This window comes from Phoca vitulina, unplaced genomic scaffold (genome assembly GCF_004348235.1).
Source record: "Phoca vitulina isolate PV1807 unplaced genomic scaffold, GSC_HSeal_1.0 scaffold75, whole genome shotgun sequence".
NCBI lineage: Eukaryota > Metazoa > Chordata > Mammalia > Carnivora > Phocidae > Phoca > Phoca vitulina.
In genome coordinates this window covers 2,107,099-2,128,999 of record NW_022589778.1, presented here as the reverse complement: position 1 = coordinate 2,128,999, position 21,901 = coordinate 2,107,099, and the positions used below count along the sequence as shown (strand labels likewise).

The 21,901-nt window shown below is 44.6% G+C and overlaps 1 protein-coding gene across 3 annotated transcripts in view; it reads right to left on the bottom strand.

The window, feature by feature from the left end:
- The window catches only part of MOB3B (MOB kinase activator 3B), a 214,089-nt gene that overhangs the window by 20,408 nt on the left and 171,780 nt on the right, over positions 1-21,901 (bottom strand). Inside the window, exon 4 of one of the 3 annotated variants that reach the window (XM_032393694.1) lies at positions 2,181-7,373. The exons of the other annotated variants lie outside the window; for them this stretch is intronic. Within the exon in view, the coding sequence (XP_032249585.1) occupies positions 7,344-7,373 (30 nt within the window). The 3' untranslated portion in view covers positions 2,181-7,343. Of the gene's footprint in view, positions 1-2,180; positions 7,374-21,901 lie in introns of those variants that run through there. 3 annotated transcript variants of the gene reach the window in all.

Below are 21,901 nucleotides of genomic sequence, written 5' to 3'. Positions count from 1 at the left end.
TTTTCCCACTAGGCTTGATCCGGTCTAAAAGGCCTCCACATCTTTACCAAGATTTTGTCTTAACCACAGACTCACGTGGGTCAAGTATCTCTGTTGTACCTTCATGTGATTAGACTTCTGATAAGACAAACCCTAAGTAAAATAATTAACCTTTAGATAAATCAACAAGTCACAGTTCACGAATTTTCTGAATGCTGCTGCCTCTTGTGGTTCCGTCCACATGCAGTTTTTAGCAGTATCAAATACATCATCGGAGAGACCTATATATGCACAGTCAGAGCACAGTTACTTGTAACATTGTTTCTGAGTTAGTAAACAGAGGATTCTGTTGATACCTTTCCCCCTCTGTGTTCTACATAGTTCTTGAAAATGCTTAGACTCTCTTTGTTGATCTGATACTATGTGAGATCATGTCTCAGTTGTATGACAGGATTTCCTCTGGAGCAGATATTAAGCTTCATCTAGTGCGCAGTAATACAGTTATAAACTCAGTCAAGGTTTATTTAGATCGGATTTCCTCATTTAGTTTTTAATCTATTAAGTACTGGGAATTTGTGCTTGGTTTTTGTGTTCATGAAAACTCAGATGAGGAATGCTGCATTAAAACAATGAGAAGTTTCCATTAACACACTGTGTTGGGCTGAAATCTACTTCACAAAGAAAAAGTAGAAAAATAGGATAAAAGATATAATTGTTATAAATGACACTACCGCTGCTTTTCAGTGACTTTTTATCATTTTGGTCAATGTAGCATTGAAGTTTGCCTGGAAGCAGAGCTGAAGTTTAAGAATTTAAAATAATTGAAAGTTGGATAGATGTAGTGACCAGCTTAATGTCCACGGGAGTATCTGGGTGGAGGGACTGAAGGCATCGGATCTGAATTTATTATCTTCTAAAACAGTTTACTATTTATTATCAGGAATACAGTGTAGGCTACTAGAAAGAACAACGTAATATAGCAGGTAGACAATATGTATTGGGATCAACTTGAAAATCAAAGGCCTCTCTAGACACCGTGTAGCAGGGGCTGCCACCTGAAATGCCTTCAGGGGAGTGGCAGGAAACAGGAGGGAGTGAGGAAAACCTACCAGCCTCAGAGGACAATGGTAACTGACAGCCGCGTGTCTGGGATGCAGTAGGGAGTGGTGAGGACATTGGTAAATTGGAGAGAACATGCTCCATCTAAATGGGTCCACCACTTCTCAGCCATTTCCTGCCACACAAAAACAAAAGCCCGGTGTTGCCAGATCTTCTGATTTTGTAAGAGGAGCCAGAAATTCTGATTTTTAGGCATCAGATTTCTCAATTTTTTAGATGTTGGCAGCTAGTTCAAAAGAAGAAAAACAAACTGTGTCAGTCTAACAAAACGTGCCTGCAGGCCACATTCCGTCCATAGTCTGCCTCTCTGTCACATCTCCGTGTACATTTCAGACAGTGGAACTGGGAAGTAGAGGAACCCTTTATATTTGTGCTGGGGTTCCAGAAGCCTCATTCCTCACCACCCTCTGTCTAGAAATCACCTCATCACAAATAGCTTTTGTCAGACAGAGTATTCGATTGTTGCTATTAGCAACAGTGGCTGTTATTGGAATCACAATTACTCTAAAGTGGCTAGAAATGTACTAATAACATATAAATATATAAAATGTATATATTTGTTTTCCAGACATGTTAATACTTTTATCTTATATTATTTTGCAAAAATAATTATAAGTCATATAGGAATAAATCTATAAGCAGTTGAAGTTCAGAAATCTGAGGCACAGAACAATTAAATCTACTACTCAGGGTCTCACAAGGAAGGCAGTGGCAAACCTGAGGTTAAAACTCAGGCTGATTTACTCTGATTGATGAACTATTTCTCTAGTCAAGATTTATTATATTTACACGCAAGGTTGTCATCAAATTTAGTATTGAATCCTACTGCAAGAAAAAATACACACCACATTCATCTGTGGAGCAGCTAAACTATATGCATGACGTACCCTCCTGGGAAAATCTGAAAAGTGTAAAGGAACTTCTGTTAGAATACAAATATGTGCATGTGTGTTCTCAAACACATTTTGAATGACTTTTTGTAGAATTAACTGTTTTCTTTTCATTTACCTGCTCCAAGACCACTGCAAGACGAAAAACATACCTGTGAAAGAAATTAATTGAGCACACACAAAAAAGACAGGTGATGGTTATGTGTCTTTTATTTGTGACATTTGAATTCCTAAGCTCACATGAACTGATTTCATAAATATTCTTTCATTTCTTCTTGCTTTTCTAATTGATGTAATTGTATTAGTTTGTTCTTATAGTCAAATCTTTAATTTAATCACAAATGGAACTAAAATATAGTAAACATCTTTTTTCTGATGCAATTAGAAAAGATACAGGAAAATCTTAAAATTAGAACACTAAAAACTAGTAACACAGCTTAAATGTCAGATTAGAAATAGACTCTCCCCTCTAAAAGTTACAAAAATCCTTATTTATTCATCAAAAAATTCCTACCCAGAATTAATAACTTCCCAGAGGGAAACAACCTGTTAAAAGTTTTTGGCTGTTGACATACTTTTTAAAGCAGGGGAAAAAAAATCCTTCTATTTCTAAAACACTTTGTTTGGCTAATTCTAGGAGAGAATCACCTATTTTATCAAGGACCAAAATGATCCAAACACAAATGACAACAGTATTATCCAAATGACACATCTGACTCCTTCTTGTGATTTTGCCTCTGTACACATTTCTTGAAGACATGGCTCTACTTGTCCCATGATATTTCTTTGACTCACAGTGTGATACCCATGGGGTGTGGAAGTGATAGAAGGTCAGAGACCAGAGGGAATGATGTGCTTCTATCAATGACCAGATGACGACTTGGCCTACATCACCACAAAAAGATGAGAGGCGCTCCATCCAAGTGTCTTAAAGCTATGCCAATTAAAGAAGGGATTAAAACAAAACAGCATGATCTGATGAGGCCTATTAAAGGTAGAAATGAAGGCAACTCAGGAAGATAAACCAAATGGTTGAATATAATATAGATATGGATTTAGTGTGGACAAATAGAAAAGAAAATTTATAAAGCAAGTCAGGACTTAGCAAAGCCACAATAAAGTTTGGAGAAAGCGTGCAGTAATTTCTTACACATTCACTGTTGGTTACATCCGTAATGCACAGTGACATGGAAAGCCTGGGGAAGGGTTCAAATGGAGGTGCAGAAATGTTAGCAATGGGGCAACAAGTCTTCCAAGAGAATTCTGCCCCTGGGAGAGCAGAAGGGAAAGGAGGCTGAAGGCCATTTGCTAACAGTCTTCAAATACTTAACGGATATGCAAATAAGGCTCTCATTTATTATGCTTCTTCTTATCCTAGATAATCCCTGGATCTCTCTTAATGTGAGACACCAGGAAAGGTATGCTGAAACCCAAAGATTTGGCTCAGGTTAAATGGGAGGATTTCAGATGTTGTGAAGTGTTCAGTGGGGTATACCAAAGGATGTTGTGGAATGTCTACGCCTGAGGTCTTCGAGAGGAGAATGGGGTTTTCACGGGGAATGTTACTGATATGGTTTGGGAGGCTAGAAGGAATGGATTAAGAAATCTCTTGAAGTTGCTTCCACTCATCCTAGTCCTCAGAAATGAAAAAACACCCCAGGAAGAGAGAATTAACACCTAAGAAGCAGAATCTGACTCTAGATGAGTATTTCTCAACCTTTTTTTTTTTTCCATTATCATCCTCCTAAGGAGCCCTTTAAGATATTTTATTCTTAATCATCCTCCTGAAATTTTAATACCACATAGAAACTTTATACCTACTATGGCCCTTTGAAGGGCCACAACCCTAATATCTAAGATTCCTCCCCCACCACACACACACAAAAACCCCCACAATTTTTGCACCCTTGAACAATCACCTTCAATGAGAATACATGCTCTCTAAAATAAACCATGGGTCTGAACAGGAAGTCATTGAGGATGGGAGTAAAAAAAAAAAAAAAAAAAAAATTATACATATTTCAACTCTGGCTACAGGGACCATACAAATTCTCATTAGCCAGCATACTAATGTAGTGCCCCCTTCCTCCTTCCCCTTCCCTCTGTGAAATGGGAAGTTATGAATCCTTTATCATTGCTATATCATTTAACTGCACTGGTAATAATCTTTTGGAGACCCTGCACCTCTTTGAGAGTATTAAGAAAAGAACGCACATTTGCATAGCCTCAAACTCTATAATATGTGTGCATGCTGAATTTCAGAGCTTCCTAATGAATTATCTACCTTTATAATGAATGGATCAGGCCGAGAACACCTGAACCCACTGGTCAAGCTTCATATCATGAAAAGAGATGACTAGACATTATATGCTTCCTGATAAATGCAATAGGAAGGAAACATCACTTATGTAGTATTTTTCCTTAAAAAATATGTTTAACTGAGTCTAATAAAGAGGAAACAACCAGAAAAAAAAAAATCCATATTGTGGAACATTCTACAGAAAACCAGCCGGAAATCCTTAATAACATCAGTGTCATCACACACACACACACACACACCCCATCACCACCACCACCACACCAAACACATACCTAACAGGAGAACTCTAACCCATTAACTAAAGAGAATGACAGCAAATGCCATGTGTGATTCCTAATTGGATCCTGGATAAACAACCACAACAAGAAGCTATAAACATTTTGGGGGCAATTGAGAAAGTATTTTAAGGTTTTATGATGTCTGCAACGTATTTTGAAATGGTTCAGCAATAAGAATGTATATTTACAGAGAAAGAGAAAATATATGGGAAAAGTCAACAATTAAAAAAATGTTAACAACTGATGCAAGTAAGTGAAGGGGACGTGGATGTTCATTGTAATCTTTTCTTTTTGAAATTTCCACTTTGAAACGTCTTGAAATAAAAAAGACAGTGGATACATGTATTACCCAACTAAAAAAAAAAAAAAAATAGTGGGAAATAAAGGAGGAGGAAGCAGGAGGTGAGGCTCAGACCCAGAGAGCTGGAGGTGCCTGAGCCACAGCCAAGAGCTCAGATCGCCCCTCTTTGCAATGAGAGGTACTTAGGATGTCGTCAGGTCAAAGAGATAAAAATTACCTGTGACAATTTTCTTTAGAATTTGCCAAACAAAGTTCTGCAGGAATAGGAATACTCTAATTAAAAAATAAGAGTAGTTTGCCGGCACTGATCCTAGGAGAGTTGATGAATGCAATTAGAAATATAACCAGGACGAAACTGTGCCAAGAAGCTTAAAAAATATTTGGTCTTTTAAATTGAATGGGAATTTAATATGCACAAACAGTCAACAGAAAAGAACCTTAAAAAGAATTAATAACAAATGTCTTCAGAGTCCAGCATCCTGCTTGATTAGGCATCACTGACATGCAGGAACATGGTCAACTTTTTAATGCAAAAATCCTGTGGTTTTTCCATGGCAGCAGAGTTTCAGAGTTCCTCCCAGGGCATGGGCTCCACGATCTCATCTCTCTGTCCCTCTGCTTGACATCCCCACGCAGTACTTACTGCATATTGCATAGGTTGGGAAGAGGGGGTCTTATTTCTTTGTTCTCTGGATCCTTAGGACAGTCAGATATTCTTTCAGCCCAAAATGATGCTGAGAAGAATCTTTGCCTATCTTGTTCTCTCAGAGTTACTTAGGAAGCCAAAAAAGGGGAGAGGGTATGTTTGTTGGTGACCAGAGCACAACACGATGGAAAGAGGTAGCAGCATTTGGATTCCATGAGACGACTTGGACAAGATGGGAAGCAAAGGTGGCTTTGCCAGGTCAGGGCAGGATGCCACAGCGCCCAGACAGTCAGCCCTTTCTTTGGACAAAGAAAGATTTCATGTTCTCTAGGCTCTTGTGGCAGCCACGAATGGCTTTAACGCATTAAATATGATGAAACGAGATCAGGGTTGTTTAGTTATTCTTTAATTGGTGTTACATTAAAATACACTAATACATTCTTATCTACTTCCCTCCACCAACTGCTACTTTGTCAAATTCAAAGGATCACTGGGAGTATCATCACCCCTTCGTTACAGGCTCTTGGGACCACCACCAGGTCTGTGGATGAAGCAGAGAAGGCAACGTTTCTGCAACTAAGACTCACTTGGGTTTCAAAAGGCAGGATGTAGCACAGACTGTGCTATTTTGTTGACTGGAATGGGAAAACCGGGAAGGAATGGAAGAAGGAAGTTAGCTCCAGTTCCACTGTTACCTTGGCAACAGTGGCACAATCATAGGGGCAGAAATTAATTTGTGCCACAACACAATCCGGCTGGGTGGGGGGGTGGCGTGTAAAGGAAGAGAAACAAAACAGGGGCTGGACGAAGGAGCTCAGAGGGCCAGCTGGGAAGGCTACGAGCCAATGAGCCAGCTGGCTGAGTTATGTGCACCAAATAACCAATTGCACTTCTGTTTTTTTTTTTTTTTCACTGAAATTTTAGTATTATGTGGAGACAGCCACAACTCCCTCCCCTTTGGTCAAGAACAAACGCTGCACTAATCTATCTGGCTCAGGGCTTCGGCTGATCATTCTTGGTCATTTACAATTTCCTTTTCTTCCTCTCTTCTGGGAAACAGGAAGAAAATATCTTGAAAAGAAGAGACAAGAAATGGTGTGGTTGTAAAAAAAAAAAAGCACATTCTGTTTGGAGTTAACTGGTAACTTGTCAGCTTTCTGCTCGCGACCGGTCTCCTCTCTGTAGTTAAGGTTTGTTCGGGGTCATGGAGTGGTCCCTGAAAGAAATCTGCCTCTCAGGGAAAACGTGTTGAGGCTGCGGGGTGGGTCTCAGATCTCTCGTGGCTACACGGCCCTGCATGAAGTTAAACCACAGAATCAGATCAGGGCGGGAGGTCTGAAAGGAAGGCTTGTTATAGAAAAACTCGCTGCTCATCCAGAGTTCCAAAGTTCACCCGGTACTTAGAAAACACGTGACAGAAAAGTCGGCCAGTTGACAAGACAGAAGTGGAAAAGGACAAGTGTCTCAGTCTCAAAACCTGAATTCCAGTAAAGCTTAGGCGGCAGGTCACAGGCAGAGCTGCGACATGCATGGAAGTGCAGAGGCTTCCTCGGGGCGACTCAGAGCCAGAAGGGGCCAGGGGGCAGTCCTTCTTGCATGCTGTGGTCGGACAGGTCCACAGGTCGTGGCTAGCAGCACTCAGAGGGTTAAGAGCACACGGGGTGAGTGGGGAACGTCTCTCAGGAATCACCGTTGTCTCCACCTCTCCTGCTCCTGGAAGTAGGCGTGCCATTTCAGCCAGGGAGGTCTCCCTGCTCAGCACTCCAGAAGCAAAGAGCTTTCCTCTGTCTTCCAAAGATAAGGTGGGGCGTCAGTGACACATCCTGCTCGTCATCTCTTTCTGGAAAGCAGGGAGAGAAGGATGGTTAGGAGTAACTAGAAGCAATGACTTGTTGAAGGATTCTAAAAGTACCCTCAGAACCTCTGGAGCCTTTGACCAAGGAATTGCAAGCACGGTCCACGGATAAGGCTCAGCATGCAAATGTGTTCCATTTGGTCTGCAGGTCTGTTTTTTTGTTTTGTTTTGTTTTGATCAAGCAATGTTAAAAACAACAACAACCACCCAAAAAAACTTGGCTAACTTGCCGAAACTCCAGGTTGTTTGCTTTTTTGGAAAAATCGCAAGAGTTGGAGCCACTGGACAGCCGGAGTGGAAGAACAGCTGTCCTCTTCAGATGGAGAATGTGCTCTTCAGTTGGCCCCAGCCCCCATTACTCCCAGTTGTCTCCCCAACAGGAGCCAACTATCACTTACTGATTGATATGATCATTGGATTTAGACTGCTATTTTTCTTATAGAATAGTTTCTCTTTACCTACGTTTCAAAGATGGAAAAATGAAGGACAGCCTAAGTGGGTATAAGGCAAGGGAAGTGGGAGGGAGGACTTTTCTGAATGGGCATGAAGAATATACCAATGTGTCTGACATGCTCCCACCTGGCCTTTCCCTCAACTCCATCACCTGCCTGGCTCCTGTGGGCATTTGCAGATCCCAAATGTACCATCTTTTCTCTTTCTCTGGACCGCTGCAGAGGTGAGACCCTTGCCTGTGGCCTGCTCCTCCCTGCCCTCCTGAACTTAGCTAATTGCCATTCCTTTTCCCAGCTCAGGCAAGATGACTTGCAAGGTGCCTGGAAGGCCTCCTGTTGCTCCTGCCCCCACCACTGTGGAGTCTGCCACTTCTTCCACTGGTGCTGGCCTCAAGTCCTGCTTACAGTGAGCCGGTTTGTACATCTGCATGTGTGTGTGTGCATGCGCGCATGGACCGAGGGCATGTTTGCAGGCCCTACTGGATGGAGGGCTACCGCATGTCAAGAAAAGAAACACTCATGGGCTCACCATATGTGCACTCGTCTGTCTCCCCCGCCCCAACACAGTGCCTGGCACAGGACGGCCACTCCACTTTCAGCTCCAAGAATGGCCTGGAGAGCAGGCCAGAAGGAGCCCTGTGCCATGCAGCATCTGGGAGGACACGCTTAACAGCACTTGATGTAAATGAATGAGCTGCTTTCAAGTCCCACCTCCTGCAGAGCTGATGGTAGCTGCCGCCTCTCTCACATGCTCACCCCGGATCACCCCAGCCTAGAGAATAGAAAACATCGGAGTAAAAGGAGTTTGAGAACAGCAGGGCCCCGGTGCTTGGAGACTCTATTAGAAAACCATACCAAGGCATTGGTTAAAGAAGTGTCAGAATATACACGGCATATTCTAGGCACTTTTGCATCCTTATAATATTATTAAGCACAGGCAATCACATACAGGTACATACAGTGAAACACGAACTGACCACTTCCTTCTACTTGTGACTTGTCCTATGTACCAGGTACCTGGGAGATGAGGTTGCTGTTCGCAAGGACTACACTCCATCAGAGAGAAAGAAATGTAGATCACACGCTAAAAGACAAGGACATAAATGCAAATATTTGGAGGAAGGGAGACCATGAGGCATGGTAGCTCCAAATTCTGGCCACAGTTAGAGCCCACTTCTGCCCTCACTACCTATCTGTGTGACTGCCTTGAGTCTTTGGGTCTTAGCAGACATGCCTTTTCTTTAGGGATCCCCTCCCTAAGCTCTGACATAGGGCATATCCCTCTTTCCTGCCTTTCACAGGACCCTTCTTCACAACTGGAATAGCCTATTATTTCTTTCATACCTGCCTCCTGGATTCATCCCATGTCAGATCCTATAATATCCACAAAGGAAGGGGCTGTGTCTGCTCTATTCCTAGTGCCTGGCAACTGATATTCAATAAATGTTTGTTTAATGAAGCAATGAACGGGCTCTCAGTCTCCTCATCTGTAAAATGGAACTGTGAGATGACCTGAGAAGGTGACCGGGAAGGTTAAAAGTATTAAGATATACCTGGACTTGATACACATTAATTCCTTCTCCTCAAAAGCAAACACATGGCAATAATCACTTCATGCCAGAGCAAGAAAGGGCTTGAGAAGACTTCCCTGATAATGTATCCACTTAGATGGACCCCAAAATTTAAAGGAGGACCCTGATGATGAGGCGGGGGGGGGGGGACTAGATAGCGGGGGGGGGGGGGGGTGTGGGGAGAGTGGCCGAGGTGGAGCCCTCCGTGGTCTGGTGTTGCTGTGGCTGGAGTAGAGAGGCCAGGCCGGGAGGGCGTGGGGGTAGGGAGACAGGTAAATGCACAATTGCCCAAATATGGACCTATGCAACTGGTGTGAGGACTGGAAAGACATGATGACAATCTTAAAATGAATTTGCTATCCCTTTGATAAGTTAGTAAGGGAGACAATGGGCGGTGGGGAGATCACAGGCTGAACACAATTTGGCCTTATAACTAATTCCGTCACTATTCGCAATGGGTTAATACTTTTGGAAAGAAAGGAACTAGCATTTGTGAAGCACCTATGAGGTGCCAGGTGCTTGGCGGAGGTGTTACATCATCGCATCTGTAAAACTCTAAGAGAAGGAACTGTGACCCCATTTGACAGCAAAGGAATCCAGGCTTCAGAGCAGAAGGGATTTGCTCAAGGAGAACAGGGAAGCTGCAGAGCCCGACCAGTAATAGTTACTTCCACCCAACAAAGCGCAGCTCTCCCTTAGTCCCAGGGTCCCTCGAAGCTCTGCAGATATTACACCCCGTAACTCTTACACTAACCCTGTGAAATGAGACTGGTTGTGCTCACTGAAATAGGCTCAGAGACAGACAGTGTCTTCTAAAAGTCACACAGTGAGTGGCAGGGGTGGGACTTAAACTCAGGTCTAACTGAAGGCAAAGGTCAGCTCTTTCCACTTACACCATGTGATTTGTGGTTTAAAAGCCCCTGAGACATTCTTAGGAAGATACACTCCGATGATACTGATATTAATTGACATATATTCATTATAAATGGTTGCAGTCATTCCTGGATTTTCAAAATGTCGAAGGTATTTTCTCATTACTCAGACAGATGGCACTTGGAATTACAGGTGCACTGGGTAAATACTAAAACAGTTATGCCACTAGAAATATGGAAGAGTTAAACACACACACACACACACACACACACACACACACACAAGGGAACACTTTGATAGAGGACATGGTACTTATCTAAAGCCACTGAGTTAGTCTGTGAAAAGCCAGGACTGGTGCTTTCCTCACTCCAAATGCTTTCTCGCCTCCAAATGAAAGAGAAAAACTGTTTACGGGGATGTCTCCTAACATTCTTATAGGGAAAGAATGGTTGAAATAGCAGACCAGGAATTCCCAGATCCTTCCCTGAGGAAGAACAACTCAGAGCTACCCTTCAAAGCTGTATTCTAGCACTTTCCCACTGGGTGGTGCAAATGAGCTGGTTAAGAAATAACTGGCCAAACCAAAAAACTGGCCAATATTGGCTTCCAAAGCGTTCATCATCATCAAAGCCCTCCCAAAGGCACCTAGCAGAACCAAACACATTCCTTCCTATCGCGGAGAGGGGCCTGAACAACATCTACCCAGGTTGTTCTTTAAGAATGAATTTGCTAGGGCGCCTGGGTGGCTCAGTTGGTTAAGCGACTGCCTTTGGCTCTGGTCATGATCCCAGGGTCCTGGGACAGAGTCCCGGATCAGGCTCCCTGCTCCATAGGGAGCCTGCTTCTCCCTCTCCCTCTGCCTGCCACTCCCCCTTCTTGTACTTTCTCTCTCTCTCTGTCAAATAAATAAATAATCTTAAAAAAAAAAAAGAATTTGCCATTGTAGGAGTGGTCTAAATGCATCGTGCATTAAGGCAGACTGCTAAAAAACTCCAAAAGGTGCTCGAAAAGCTTCTGCAGAGGTGATGAGAATTTTCTGAGAAAGGTTCATAGGGACTGTATTTGGCTGACTAGGAAGATGTTTTTAAGCACCTGGATTTAAAAAAAAAATCCATCCTTCAGGAAAGAGGAAAGCTGGGTTTTGGCTGGCTCACTCAGTATTCTTTGCTTTAATGTAAGGAAGTAATTGATTTTGTAAAGTCCCTGGTTCCCCACTGTCAACAGAACACATTCCATACTCCAGGGCCTGGCAAACAAAGCTGTTCATAACAGAGACTCATGCCCTCTGCTCACCTCCTGTTGAACCCCCACCCACCCACTCATACACCACACCCACCAGGCAAACTGGACTCTTCCCCTGTTCCCAACAGGACACGGTCTATCAATGTTTCTAGTAGTTTTTCTAGCTGTTTCTTCTATCTGGGCAATGCTTTCTGCTCTTCTGTGCCTGGCAAATATTGACATCCTTCAAGATCCAACTGTCAGCTCCCAGAAAGGGTTCATTAGCAAACTGCTTGGTTTCCCCCATTGCACACACATATCGTATCACTTTCTACCAGCAGTGGAATTCATCATTTCATTTTTGCCTGAATATGAGAAGACCCTTACAACTTTGTTGTATATTAGTGTATGACGAGAAATATTTTGGTCAAGTCATTGAATAGTACATATGATTTGATGTAATTATTCAGGGAAAAAATACAAACAAAATATGAGTCCACTGTGATGAGTTTATCTCTGGGTGAATGAAATGATGTATGTGTTCTCTTCCTGCTATTTGCCCTTGGCATATCCTCTTGGATTCTGAGATATTTTTAATACACATGTAATTTTTTTTTCTAAGAAAATAAGCTCCAGTAATTTAAAAAACAACAAAAATAGAAGTAGACCAAACCTCCAAATTGAAATCATATTTAGTTTTAAAAATAAAGTTAAAATGACTTTTGGCTACTTTTCTATGGAATGGGGGTGGTGGTTGAAATCAGCATATCTGCATAAGATATTCAAGCTCTTCGGTTCTAATCTCAACACTTTCAAACTGAAATAGAGGTATCTCTTAGCCATTGCAACAAGTGTTTGATATCTGTGGGATAAACCTGCATGAACTCTAAAAGTCTAAACTTATTCTTATCTGTCAGTTTACCCATTTTTAGAACTGGTAGTGGAGGACAGGGAGTAGGTGGACACAAAGAGAAGTAAAATGACTTATTCTAGGTCACGCAAATAATTTCTGACCCAGCCGTGATGACCAGAGTCCAACTGACTCTTAGCTTACTGTATATCCCATCACACATTTTAATGATCTATTTTTCACATAAAATAAAGGGAAAACATTGACGAATACTAGGTGTTGGTCAACATGCTAGCATGGCAATTTTACTAAGTTAACATCAGAAACCAGAAAACAAGCTCCAAAAAATGGTGGCATGATCACAGAATCACGGACTACTGTTGAAGCCGGGAGGACACTTGGGTATTGTCTAGTCTAAGACCTTCACTTCAGAGACTGAAAACCCAGATCATGAGAGAGGTGACTAGCCTGAGGTGGCGCAAATAATTAGCAGCAGAGCTAGCACCCCTGGCCTGTGGGCTCTGGACACTTGGTGTGGATCTGAGAGAGGCAATTTGTGCAAACAAGGATGTCTCAGAGTTGGCTCAGCGTGCTTCAGGTAAAATCCAGCCTGCGTTACTGGCTTTCCCTAACCGATACTCCTTCAACAGCTCTGCACAGTTTTCAAACTAAGTCCCCAACCCTAGCGTTCAACGCTCTTCTTGATCTGGACCCCCCAACCTCTCTGCCACCCTGTCACTCCCCAGCTCTCCTTCTCTCCTGCTGAACCCATGGCATCCAGAATCCTCTCGTGTATCTGCTTTTGTTCGTTCCTCTTTTCCCAGAACACCTTTCTCCCAACTCCAGCATCCTTCAAGGCTCTTGTGCAGTGTGGCCTCTTCTGGGACACCTTCTCCCACCTCCCTCCTTACCCTGACCCCAAGGAGTCTTCGGTGCTCCTCTTCTGGTTTCCTGTGGTGCCCGCCGCACCCTACACCATTGTTCTGTGACAGTTTATTCCTTCCCTGGCTCCAGCACAGGGCTGCCACTGAAGAGATGAACCACATCTTGGGTCTGTTTGGACCCTGGTGCACCAGCCCTGACGCATAGCAGATGCTGGCAAAATGTTTGTTAATTAGACTAAAATCCAATGAAGAAAAAAAAAAAAAGACTAGGTCTACAAACCCAGTAAAACGAGCGGTGGAGGGAAAAATGTGTTGAGTACCTACCATGGTAGAGGCACTTATGTTTATTTTGTGGACTTCTTTTCAAAACTCTGTGAAGTAGGCATTGCTTTTTCTATTATACGGATGAGGAAAAGGAGGCTCAGAGAATTGATGTAACTTGCCCACGTTCACATAGTGAACAAGCGGGAGAATCAGGATTTGCACCCAGGTGGACTCAAGAACAAAAATAAGCCAAAAAACTAAAAACATACTGTTTCCATTACTCTGCTGGGGTGAGAAATAAAAGCAGCGAGGCCTTTTGTTTTTCTAGCGTTTTAGTGTATATTAGGGTGAGAGGTGCTATAACAACAGCATCCTGAAGCCTATGGTTTTAAATTCCCCAACTCTGCTAATTCTGAGAAACAAGAAGGAGAAAGAGGAGGAAGAAATGTTGAAAATAAAGAAATAACTGAGGAAGAAGAGGAGCACAAAGAGATGAAAGGAAGGTGGGTGTAGAAGCTCCAAAGTTCCAAAGTGTGGTAAGGAGAGCACACTGGGCTAAAAACTTTCTGGAATGACCTTTATGTAACCCCCCCCTTCCGCCCGCCCCCATTGGCCACCATTAAAAACCCAACGGCTTAAAACGGGGTGGTTTGAAGTACACAACTTAGTGTTAGATTTGGCCCTAAGAGGGCAGTAAATTGCCTTCAGTTAAGAGCGCTCGGGCGCGCGCGCGCGCACACACACACACACACACACACACGCGCGCGCGCGCACGCAAGCACACTGGTGCACACATACTCACGCGCAAACACGCGCACGGATGCAGTTGCCCTCTCCAGTAACGGAGCTTCATCGACACATTTAAAAGGCAGTATGTTAAGGTAATGGTTGCTGAAAGAGCACCAAAGAAGAACGGCGAGTCCACCTGGGTGAAGCATCTCTGGCGCTCTGTACCGATGATTGCTCGCGGGCTCACCGCCCACCGCCCGGCAGCCCGGCCTCAGCCCCCCAGGGCCCCGCCCCGGGCTGGCGCGTCGCCGCGCCCCGCCTCTCATCAGGCCCCAGTGTCCTCTCAGACAGACTTGGGAACATGGGTTTGAATGCAGCATGAAGTACAGGGACAGCATTTCTGGCTGGGCTGGAGGGTGAGGGTATGGGGAACATATCGGGAAGAATTTCCTTCAACGAGGCTGGGCCTTCTGCGGGTGTTGGCCCGGTCAGAAAGCAAGCTTTCTGCGGGGCCTTTCATCCTACAAGTGCCATTTTTTTAGACTTGAAAACCTCCAGGTTGTATCCACATTATCCATTTGTTTCTTTTGTTATTGGCTATTTTTTTCTTCCCTTACAAAGTGGGTGCTTTGAGAATGTTAACCATCCTGAAAATTCTATTTCTCTCCGGAGTCTTGCCCCTTTCCCTCCTCCGCTCGGAACAACTGGGCTGGTGGTGTCTGCGCCAAGATTTCACCAGAACCACCACAATCCCCCTGCCTCTCCAGGGTCCTCAGCTCCTGCCAACACCCATTTCCGGCAGGTCATGTTGCTGCACTGGAGGTCAAGCAGATTATTTGCAATTTCCTTATCTCCAGATCTAACCCACTGGTAGCAAAAGCAAGTCCCTTTGGGACTGGCAGCTTTCCTGGAGGAACAGGGAGAGTGAGTACCGAAGTCAGCTAGACTGCGTGGGTCAGCCTGAGGTCATTTCCGACTGTATACAGGGACGAGGACTCAGTGAGGTTTCTTCGGGCACCGAGACGCTATGAGGAAGAATTCCAGGAATGGGCAGGTGCGGCTCTCCAGGCTGCCGATTCAGAAGAGGAAGGGGTATTGTGCTAAGGCATTAGATTGTAAGAATCAACCTCAGCTGTTGTCTCCGACTCATCCAGTTTGAAGGACTCAGAATCGCCTGTGATATGTCAGTGCCCGGTGATTCCAGTGTGCAGCACACGCTCTAATCCCCCCAGGTATCATCAGCACCGCCGAGGCACCGTTGATCTCCAACCAGGTAAAGTCCCAGCAAGTTAAAGAGACTGCACATATCTCGGATCTACCTCCTCCTTCTCTCCTGCCTTGCACACACCTTGCTTCTGGCTGTTTCTGTATCTTTGTACACTTGTTTCTTCTGCATGGAGAGCCCCATGCCCTTCTCCTGCCCAGAACACTCTTGTTGACTCTTTCCTGCTCTTATTACCGGTCTGTAAGGGTTATACGCTGCCTCAATGGGAGACAGAGTGATTCAGAGAAAGGGACCAGGACTCAGGGAAAGGAAAGAGAGAAAGAGGATCTCGGTGGCTCTAAAGCTGGTTGCTGAGAATGTGGTCTGGCAGCTAGCTCTCCCTCAGACGGGGGTGCAGTGCAGTTCTGCTCTGAAGGGCAGTGTCAAGGGGGAGCCCAGGAAAAACAGCAGGCTGCTTGCTGAAGGGACAGCCCCGGACCAAGAGAGAAGAAAAACAAGCAAATGCAAAATACCCCAATCTATTCTGCCACCCATCCGCTGTGGGAAAGCTGGACTGTTGACAGTGGAAACTACAGGGGGGCGGGGGACAGCAGCTCCTACCTGCCCTCAGGGCACAGGGAGGCTGCGGTGTCTCAGGACCACAGCCCTTGAGCCCACCTTAGAGAATCTCTGTGACACCCTCCCCCTGACCTCCCCTGCTCCAAGCACTTGTTTCACCCAGAGCCTTTGAAGCAGGTGGATGCAGCTTCTCTCCAGGGCCCTGTAGGCAGGGAGCTTGTGTTCAGGAGGGCAGCTTCTGACCAGGGAGTAAAGAGCAGGTGCCGCCTTGCACAACGATCAAGCATTGGGCCTAAACATTTTCTTAAAACTCTTTTTCTTAACATAGTTGTGTCTCTTTAATGGGAACTGGGAGAAAGAATTCCAGTGGGAGACTGATACCAGACACCTTAAATTATTTTTGGAACAAGTCTTCATACATAATAACTAACTTGAATGAATGAATGAATGAATTAGTGTCAGGTCACAAAAGATGGAGTGAACAAGATGGGGCAATGATGTTAAGAGCCTCAATGAGTCAATAATATTGTGTTCCTAACAGAGTAGTATCTATCACTTCCTGCACCCTTTCTATGCCAGACGCTGTGCTCAATGTTGGCTAGACACTCATTATTTCATTCAGTCCTTACAGCAGTCTTAGTGGTATTATCTTCGTCTTACAGATGAGGGAACTGAGGTCAAGTACTTTGGTCAAAGTCACATTGCTAGTAATGAGGGTAGCCAAGGTGGAAACTTGAAAACCTGTCTTCCTAACCAGTTACACGACATCACAAGGCCTTGTGCTGAACAGATCTTCCTGCATACCTGCAAGTACTTTGAGCTGAGTCTATTTGAGTCAGGGGGCACACAAAGCCAGCACTGACCATGGAACAGGGACGTGGCCAGGAGAACCATTCATGGGAGGCCCACATTCAGGGCCCTGCTAGCATCCCAAAGTCTGAATTCTTGTCAGGGTGGGCAGGCAGGGCTACAGAATTTTTAAAAGAATTCTCCCAGTTCAAAGTATACATGGGATCCAACCAGCACACAGGAATTAAAAATGTTCTTTCTGCTTTCTTTTAGGAATGTGGGTGGCAAATAGGCCAAAAGAAATAAAAATAGAAACAGGGCAGGCCAGACCTCCCTAAACAGGAAAGAACAATATTTATTTGATTAATTCTGTTCCTAAATAGCAGTCCACATTACCAACATGGAGGGCGTTCCCAAATGGAGGGGTGTGTGTGTGTGTGTGTGTGTGTGCACGCACACACACATATATGCACGCCTCCAAGTACATGTATACATATGTATGGATAGATAAACACACAGACCTGCCACCCACAGAGAATATTTATTCATATGATACAAGAATCAAACTGCTCTTCTTTTCCCAAATCCTGCAAGCATTAAAAATAAGTCGCTTTATGTAAACATACTCAGTCTCTTGATTTATACTGATTCTCATAAAGGCAGAGCTGCACATTTTTGAAACTCTCTCATTTAACCACAGGAGATAGGTTACGGACACACTCCATATGGGGAGACAGGCTGCCTTAGCAGGCATCATGAAAGCAGGCACATGAATCAAAATGTTTCATCATCACTGCATTTCTCCAGATCTCCTCACCAAAGCCCCACAGGGCCCCCTTCTGCTCCTCCATGCATTTGAACATCTTGAGTTATTCTGGAGATGGAGTGACCATGTTCTCCCCATGCCATCCTTCTTGCTGGTGCACCATGAGCTCCTGACCATGACAGTGCGTGCGTGCATCCAGCCTGATTCCTGCTCAAAGTGATGCCCCCTATAACCCAATGAGGCACAGTGCTGGCCTCTCTGGCTGGCAGTTGCCCCTCCCTCCTCCTTCCCCTCTCTGCCAGCCCACGTCCTCCACAGCCTGGCTTGAGGACCACACCGCTATAAAGGGTCTGACCCCCTCCCTCCCACACCCTGCATGTGTCAGGACAGCTGGACTGATTTCTGGCAGATGCTCCTCGTGCCCCTGGTTTTGGGATGAGCGAAGGGTGGCTGAATGCACCCACTCCCTCAGAGGGCTGTGACAGACTTCAAAATGGCCCAGTGGCCACCTATCAGGTTGCAGCTCTTTGAAGACTGCATGTGGGAGGTGGACAGGGTAAGGAATTCCCTTGTTTGCTTCTGCCACTTGGCCTTTTCATGAGGGGAGGGGGGGAGGGAAGGCACTGGCTGGTGAGGCCCTTCCAGTCTAGGTTAGGCTGCAACAGGCACAGACTCACGAGTTCTGAGAGAAGCTTAGTGGGCCCAACTCTTACGGACATTCAAGAAACCCTGAAGAAACAGGATTTGTCATTTTGGGTGCGCCCTGAACTTTCAGGGCATGGGTCCCTGGAGAAAGAATTTACCTCCCCCAGGAAAACAAAGAATTCATAGAAGTCATTCAGCTGAGCTGACTTCACCACAGGACAGAGCTTGCCATCACTTAATAAGACCTCTATTGTGTGTCTGATGAAAACACAGGGAGATTTTCTTCCTCAGGGAGCCTATAATTTAGGAAGCTTGTAGCGTCTTAGCAGTCCCATTCCTTCGGAAGGAGCAAAATATTAGGTTAATGAAATAAATGGACATGAAACAAACCAAATCTTCATTTTAGCAAAATAAGATTGCTTGCTAGGAGTTAGACTAGCACCAGCTGAAACACGGGCTCAAACTCCTGAGAGCTTTAGGGGCTGATCTTGGTGTCCCGACTCTGTCCCACTTTGTCACTGACTCTCATCTCTATGCGGAGGCCACTATGCTTCCCCCATAGAGAAACTGAAGCTTGCAGAGGTTGGTGGCCTGCCCATGGTTAATACCTGGCAGAGCGAGTATTTGCCTGACATCTATCATTTGGATCTCCTCAATGGGCCTCAGAATCCCATTTTTTCCTTTACATCAGGGCACTGGAAACCACAGTGCACAGGTCAGATCCAGTCCACACCTGTTTTGTATGGCCCATAAACTAAGGATAGTTTTTACATGTTTAAGTAATTGGAAAAAAAAAAAAGAAGAAGACCATTCCATGACACAGGAACATTCTATGAGGCTCGAATTTCAACGTCTATCAGTAAAGTTGTACTGGGATGACAGAGTCACGCCCATTCATGTCTGCATTGTCTCTAGCTTCTTTTCCGCTCCAAAGGCAGAGGTGAGCAGTTGTGACAGAGACCATTTAAGGCCCACAAGCTAAAATGTTTGGTGTCTGGAGCTTTTCAGAAACAGTTTGCTGCACCCTGAGGATACCACGGCCAGTGTGACTCTATAGGATTAAGGCCCATGGGATTATAAATGGGTCCCCAAGCTACCAGGCTTGTAAAGTTGACCTAGCCATAAATAGTCCAATGTTTTTCCTGCTGTGGGCAAGCAGTGATGCTCCATCAGGAAGAAAACACAGGTAGTAAAGCAAGAATAAACTCTGCATGTTGGGATGCCTGGGTGGCTCAGTCGGTTAAGCATCTGCCTTCGGCTCAGGTCATGATCCCAGGGTCCTGGGATCGAGTCCTGCATCGGGCTCCCTGCTCCGTGGGGTGCCTGCTTCTCCCTCTGCCTCTGCCTCTCTCTCTCTCTGTCTCTCATGAATAAATAAATAAAATCTTTAAAAAAAAAAAAGAATAAACTCTGCACGTGCCTGCAGCCTCTTAGAACAGAACTGGTATGGCTTTCAGAGTATGGGAGGAGACAAGCTCCTTTCTTTTTGTAGTCTCCGATTCCCAATTAATGAACCATGAAAACAACATGGATTTTACCTAAAGGGAATGTGCTTCAGAGAGCTAAAGCAATTTTTACGTGTGAGGGCTCCTTCCTCACTCGTTTGGCTGATACTTTAGGACGAAGCTGCAATTTTATACGTTTTAGCAATAGAGGTGATTATCGTTCTACTGTCGGCACATGGTGTTTTGCTCTCAAGATAAGAGGGAAATTGTCTAATGTATTGAAGGTGGGGAGCAGTTCTGCCTCAGCTGAAGAGAAATAAAAGCAGATGCCCCTTTTCTTGGCATACCTTTTGTTCCCTTTCCTGGCCTCAGTTGCATACCCTAAAGACCTGGCTCATATGTGAAAATAAAAGAAGATAAAATAAAAACCATACCTATCAAGATGAAGAGAATTCTGGAAATGGATGGTGGTGTGGGTTGCACAACAATGTGAGTGTACTTCCTGCCACGAAACTGCATACTTAAAATAGTTAAGATGGCAAATTTTACATTATGTGTATTTTACCACAATTTAAAATAAAACAACAAAAATCCCATAGCTATCAATTTTGGAAAAAAGCATTTCAAAAGCTTCAAGGAAGAAAATTTTTATATACAATCCCATGAGCAAAGTGGAAAAAAAATCCACAGAGAAGGGGTTTTGAAAGATTTGAAGATTTATTGGAAAAAATGAGCATTGGTGTGTAGTTTGCGTGTGTGTGTGCTTGTGCGCATATGTATGTACATGCGTACACTTACGCTTGTGCGTGTGCTTTCAAGAACACACTCAGTCCAACTCATTAAATCCCCTCTATCATTGCTGTCGGTATTGGAAACAAAAAATGTTTAGAAGAATTCTTCCATCTGGAATCATCTATTCATACAAAATGCCAAGCACCCTTGCACCAACAACAGAAACCAAAATAAAGAGTAACTGTCTGAGAACCTCTTAGGACTCTAACATCTTACCGCAGTGACACCAAGGGGAAAACCACACCCGTGAGTACCTAGTAAGATTCCTCTGCAGTAGATGCACAAAGACTGCTGTCACCGTCCAAGAAAGGGCGAGTTCCAAATAAAGCGAAAACCACATCAGAAACCTTATATTAAAAATGGAATTTAGGTATGAACGGGAGTGCCAACTTTCATGAAAAGTCTGCCTCTTCAATCGTGAGGCCATACAACTAAAACCAACCTAGGTGGGATGTGGTCAAATACCTTATTTGACTCCTGTCCATTTGCCTGTGTTTTTCAAAGAGTAGGAAGATAAAATCCCTCGAGTGTGTGCTGTGAGCGCTGGGTACCGTCTGCCAGCTCCCCAGAGCAGGGCTGGTGCGCGGCGGGGTTCCCGAAGGCTCTACTGTTGAGAGTGAAAGTATATGATAACAACAGCTGATTTACGGCCCGGGCCTGGCAGCGACGGGGTCAACAATCTAAATGCCAACTGGCGATGACACTGGTCGTGTCGGGTGAAGCCAGAGACAAAGGAACAGATGTGCTCTGTGTCTCCTGGTGCCCGAGACACCACAGTCGCTGCGGACCAGCGATGGCGATGGGGCACGGAGCAGCATGGTGTGAAGCTGACGCCAACGCAACCCAATGACCACTGTCGTGTCGGCTTCATCCGAACTGGGTACACCCCCCAACGCGCATGCGCACATACACGGCGATGCTGCATTTCGTATGCTTCGAAATTCTGGGCTTTCAAAAGAGCGGAAAATTCTACAAACAACACTTAACGTGCAGACACCGTGGACGTGTTGCCAAATCTGCGAAATGATGGCTCTTGGGCAAATCGCACTCCTAGAAAGAATGGGTTAGGCTTGTAGGTTTAAAAAAATGAAGTGAAATGAAATAAATAAAATAAAGTGTAAGAACTGCTCTAATCAGTCACCACCATTTAAAATTCTGAAGGGTTCCCCTAAAATGTTGGAGTTCCTATTTCTTTTGATTTGGAAACTCTGGCTCCCAACTCCCCCAGTGAAACCATTATCTAGAGTTGCATGGAGGTGGCTCCCGGAGCTTCCTATTTCTTACCACCTGCTTGCTAACTCACATCTGCTACCTGCCTGGCCTCTGTAGGCTTTGGGTTTGGGTCACCTGATCTACAGACCTTACATTTCTTGAGGCAGGCAACATGCCTTTCTAGTTGCCCCAGCACTTAGCACCAGCTCTTTACACACTCTCATGTTGTTTGAGTCA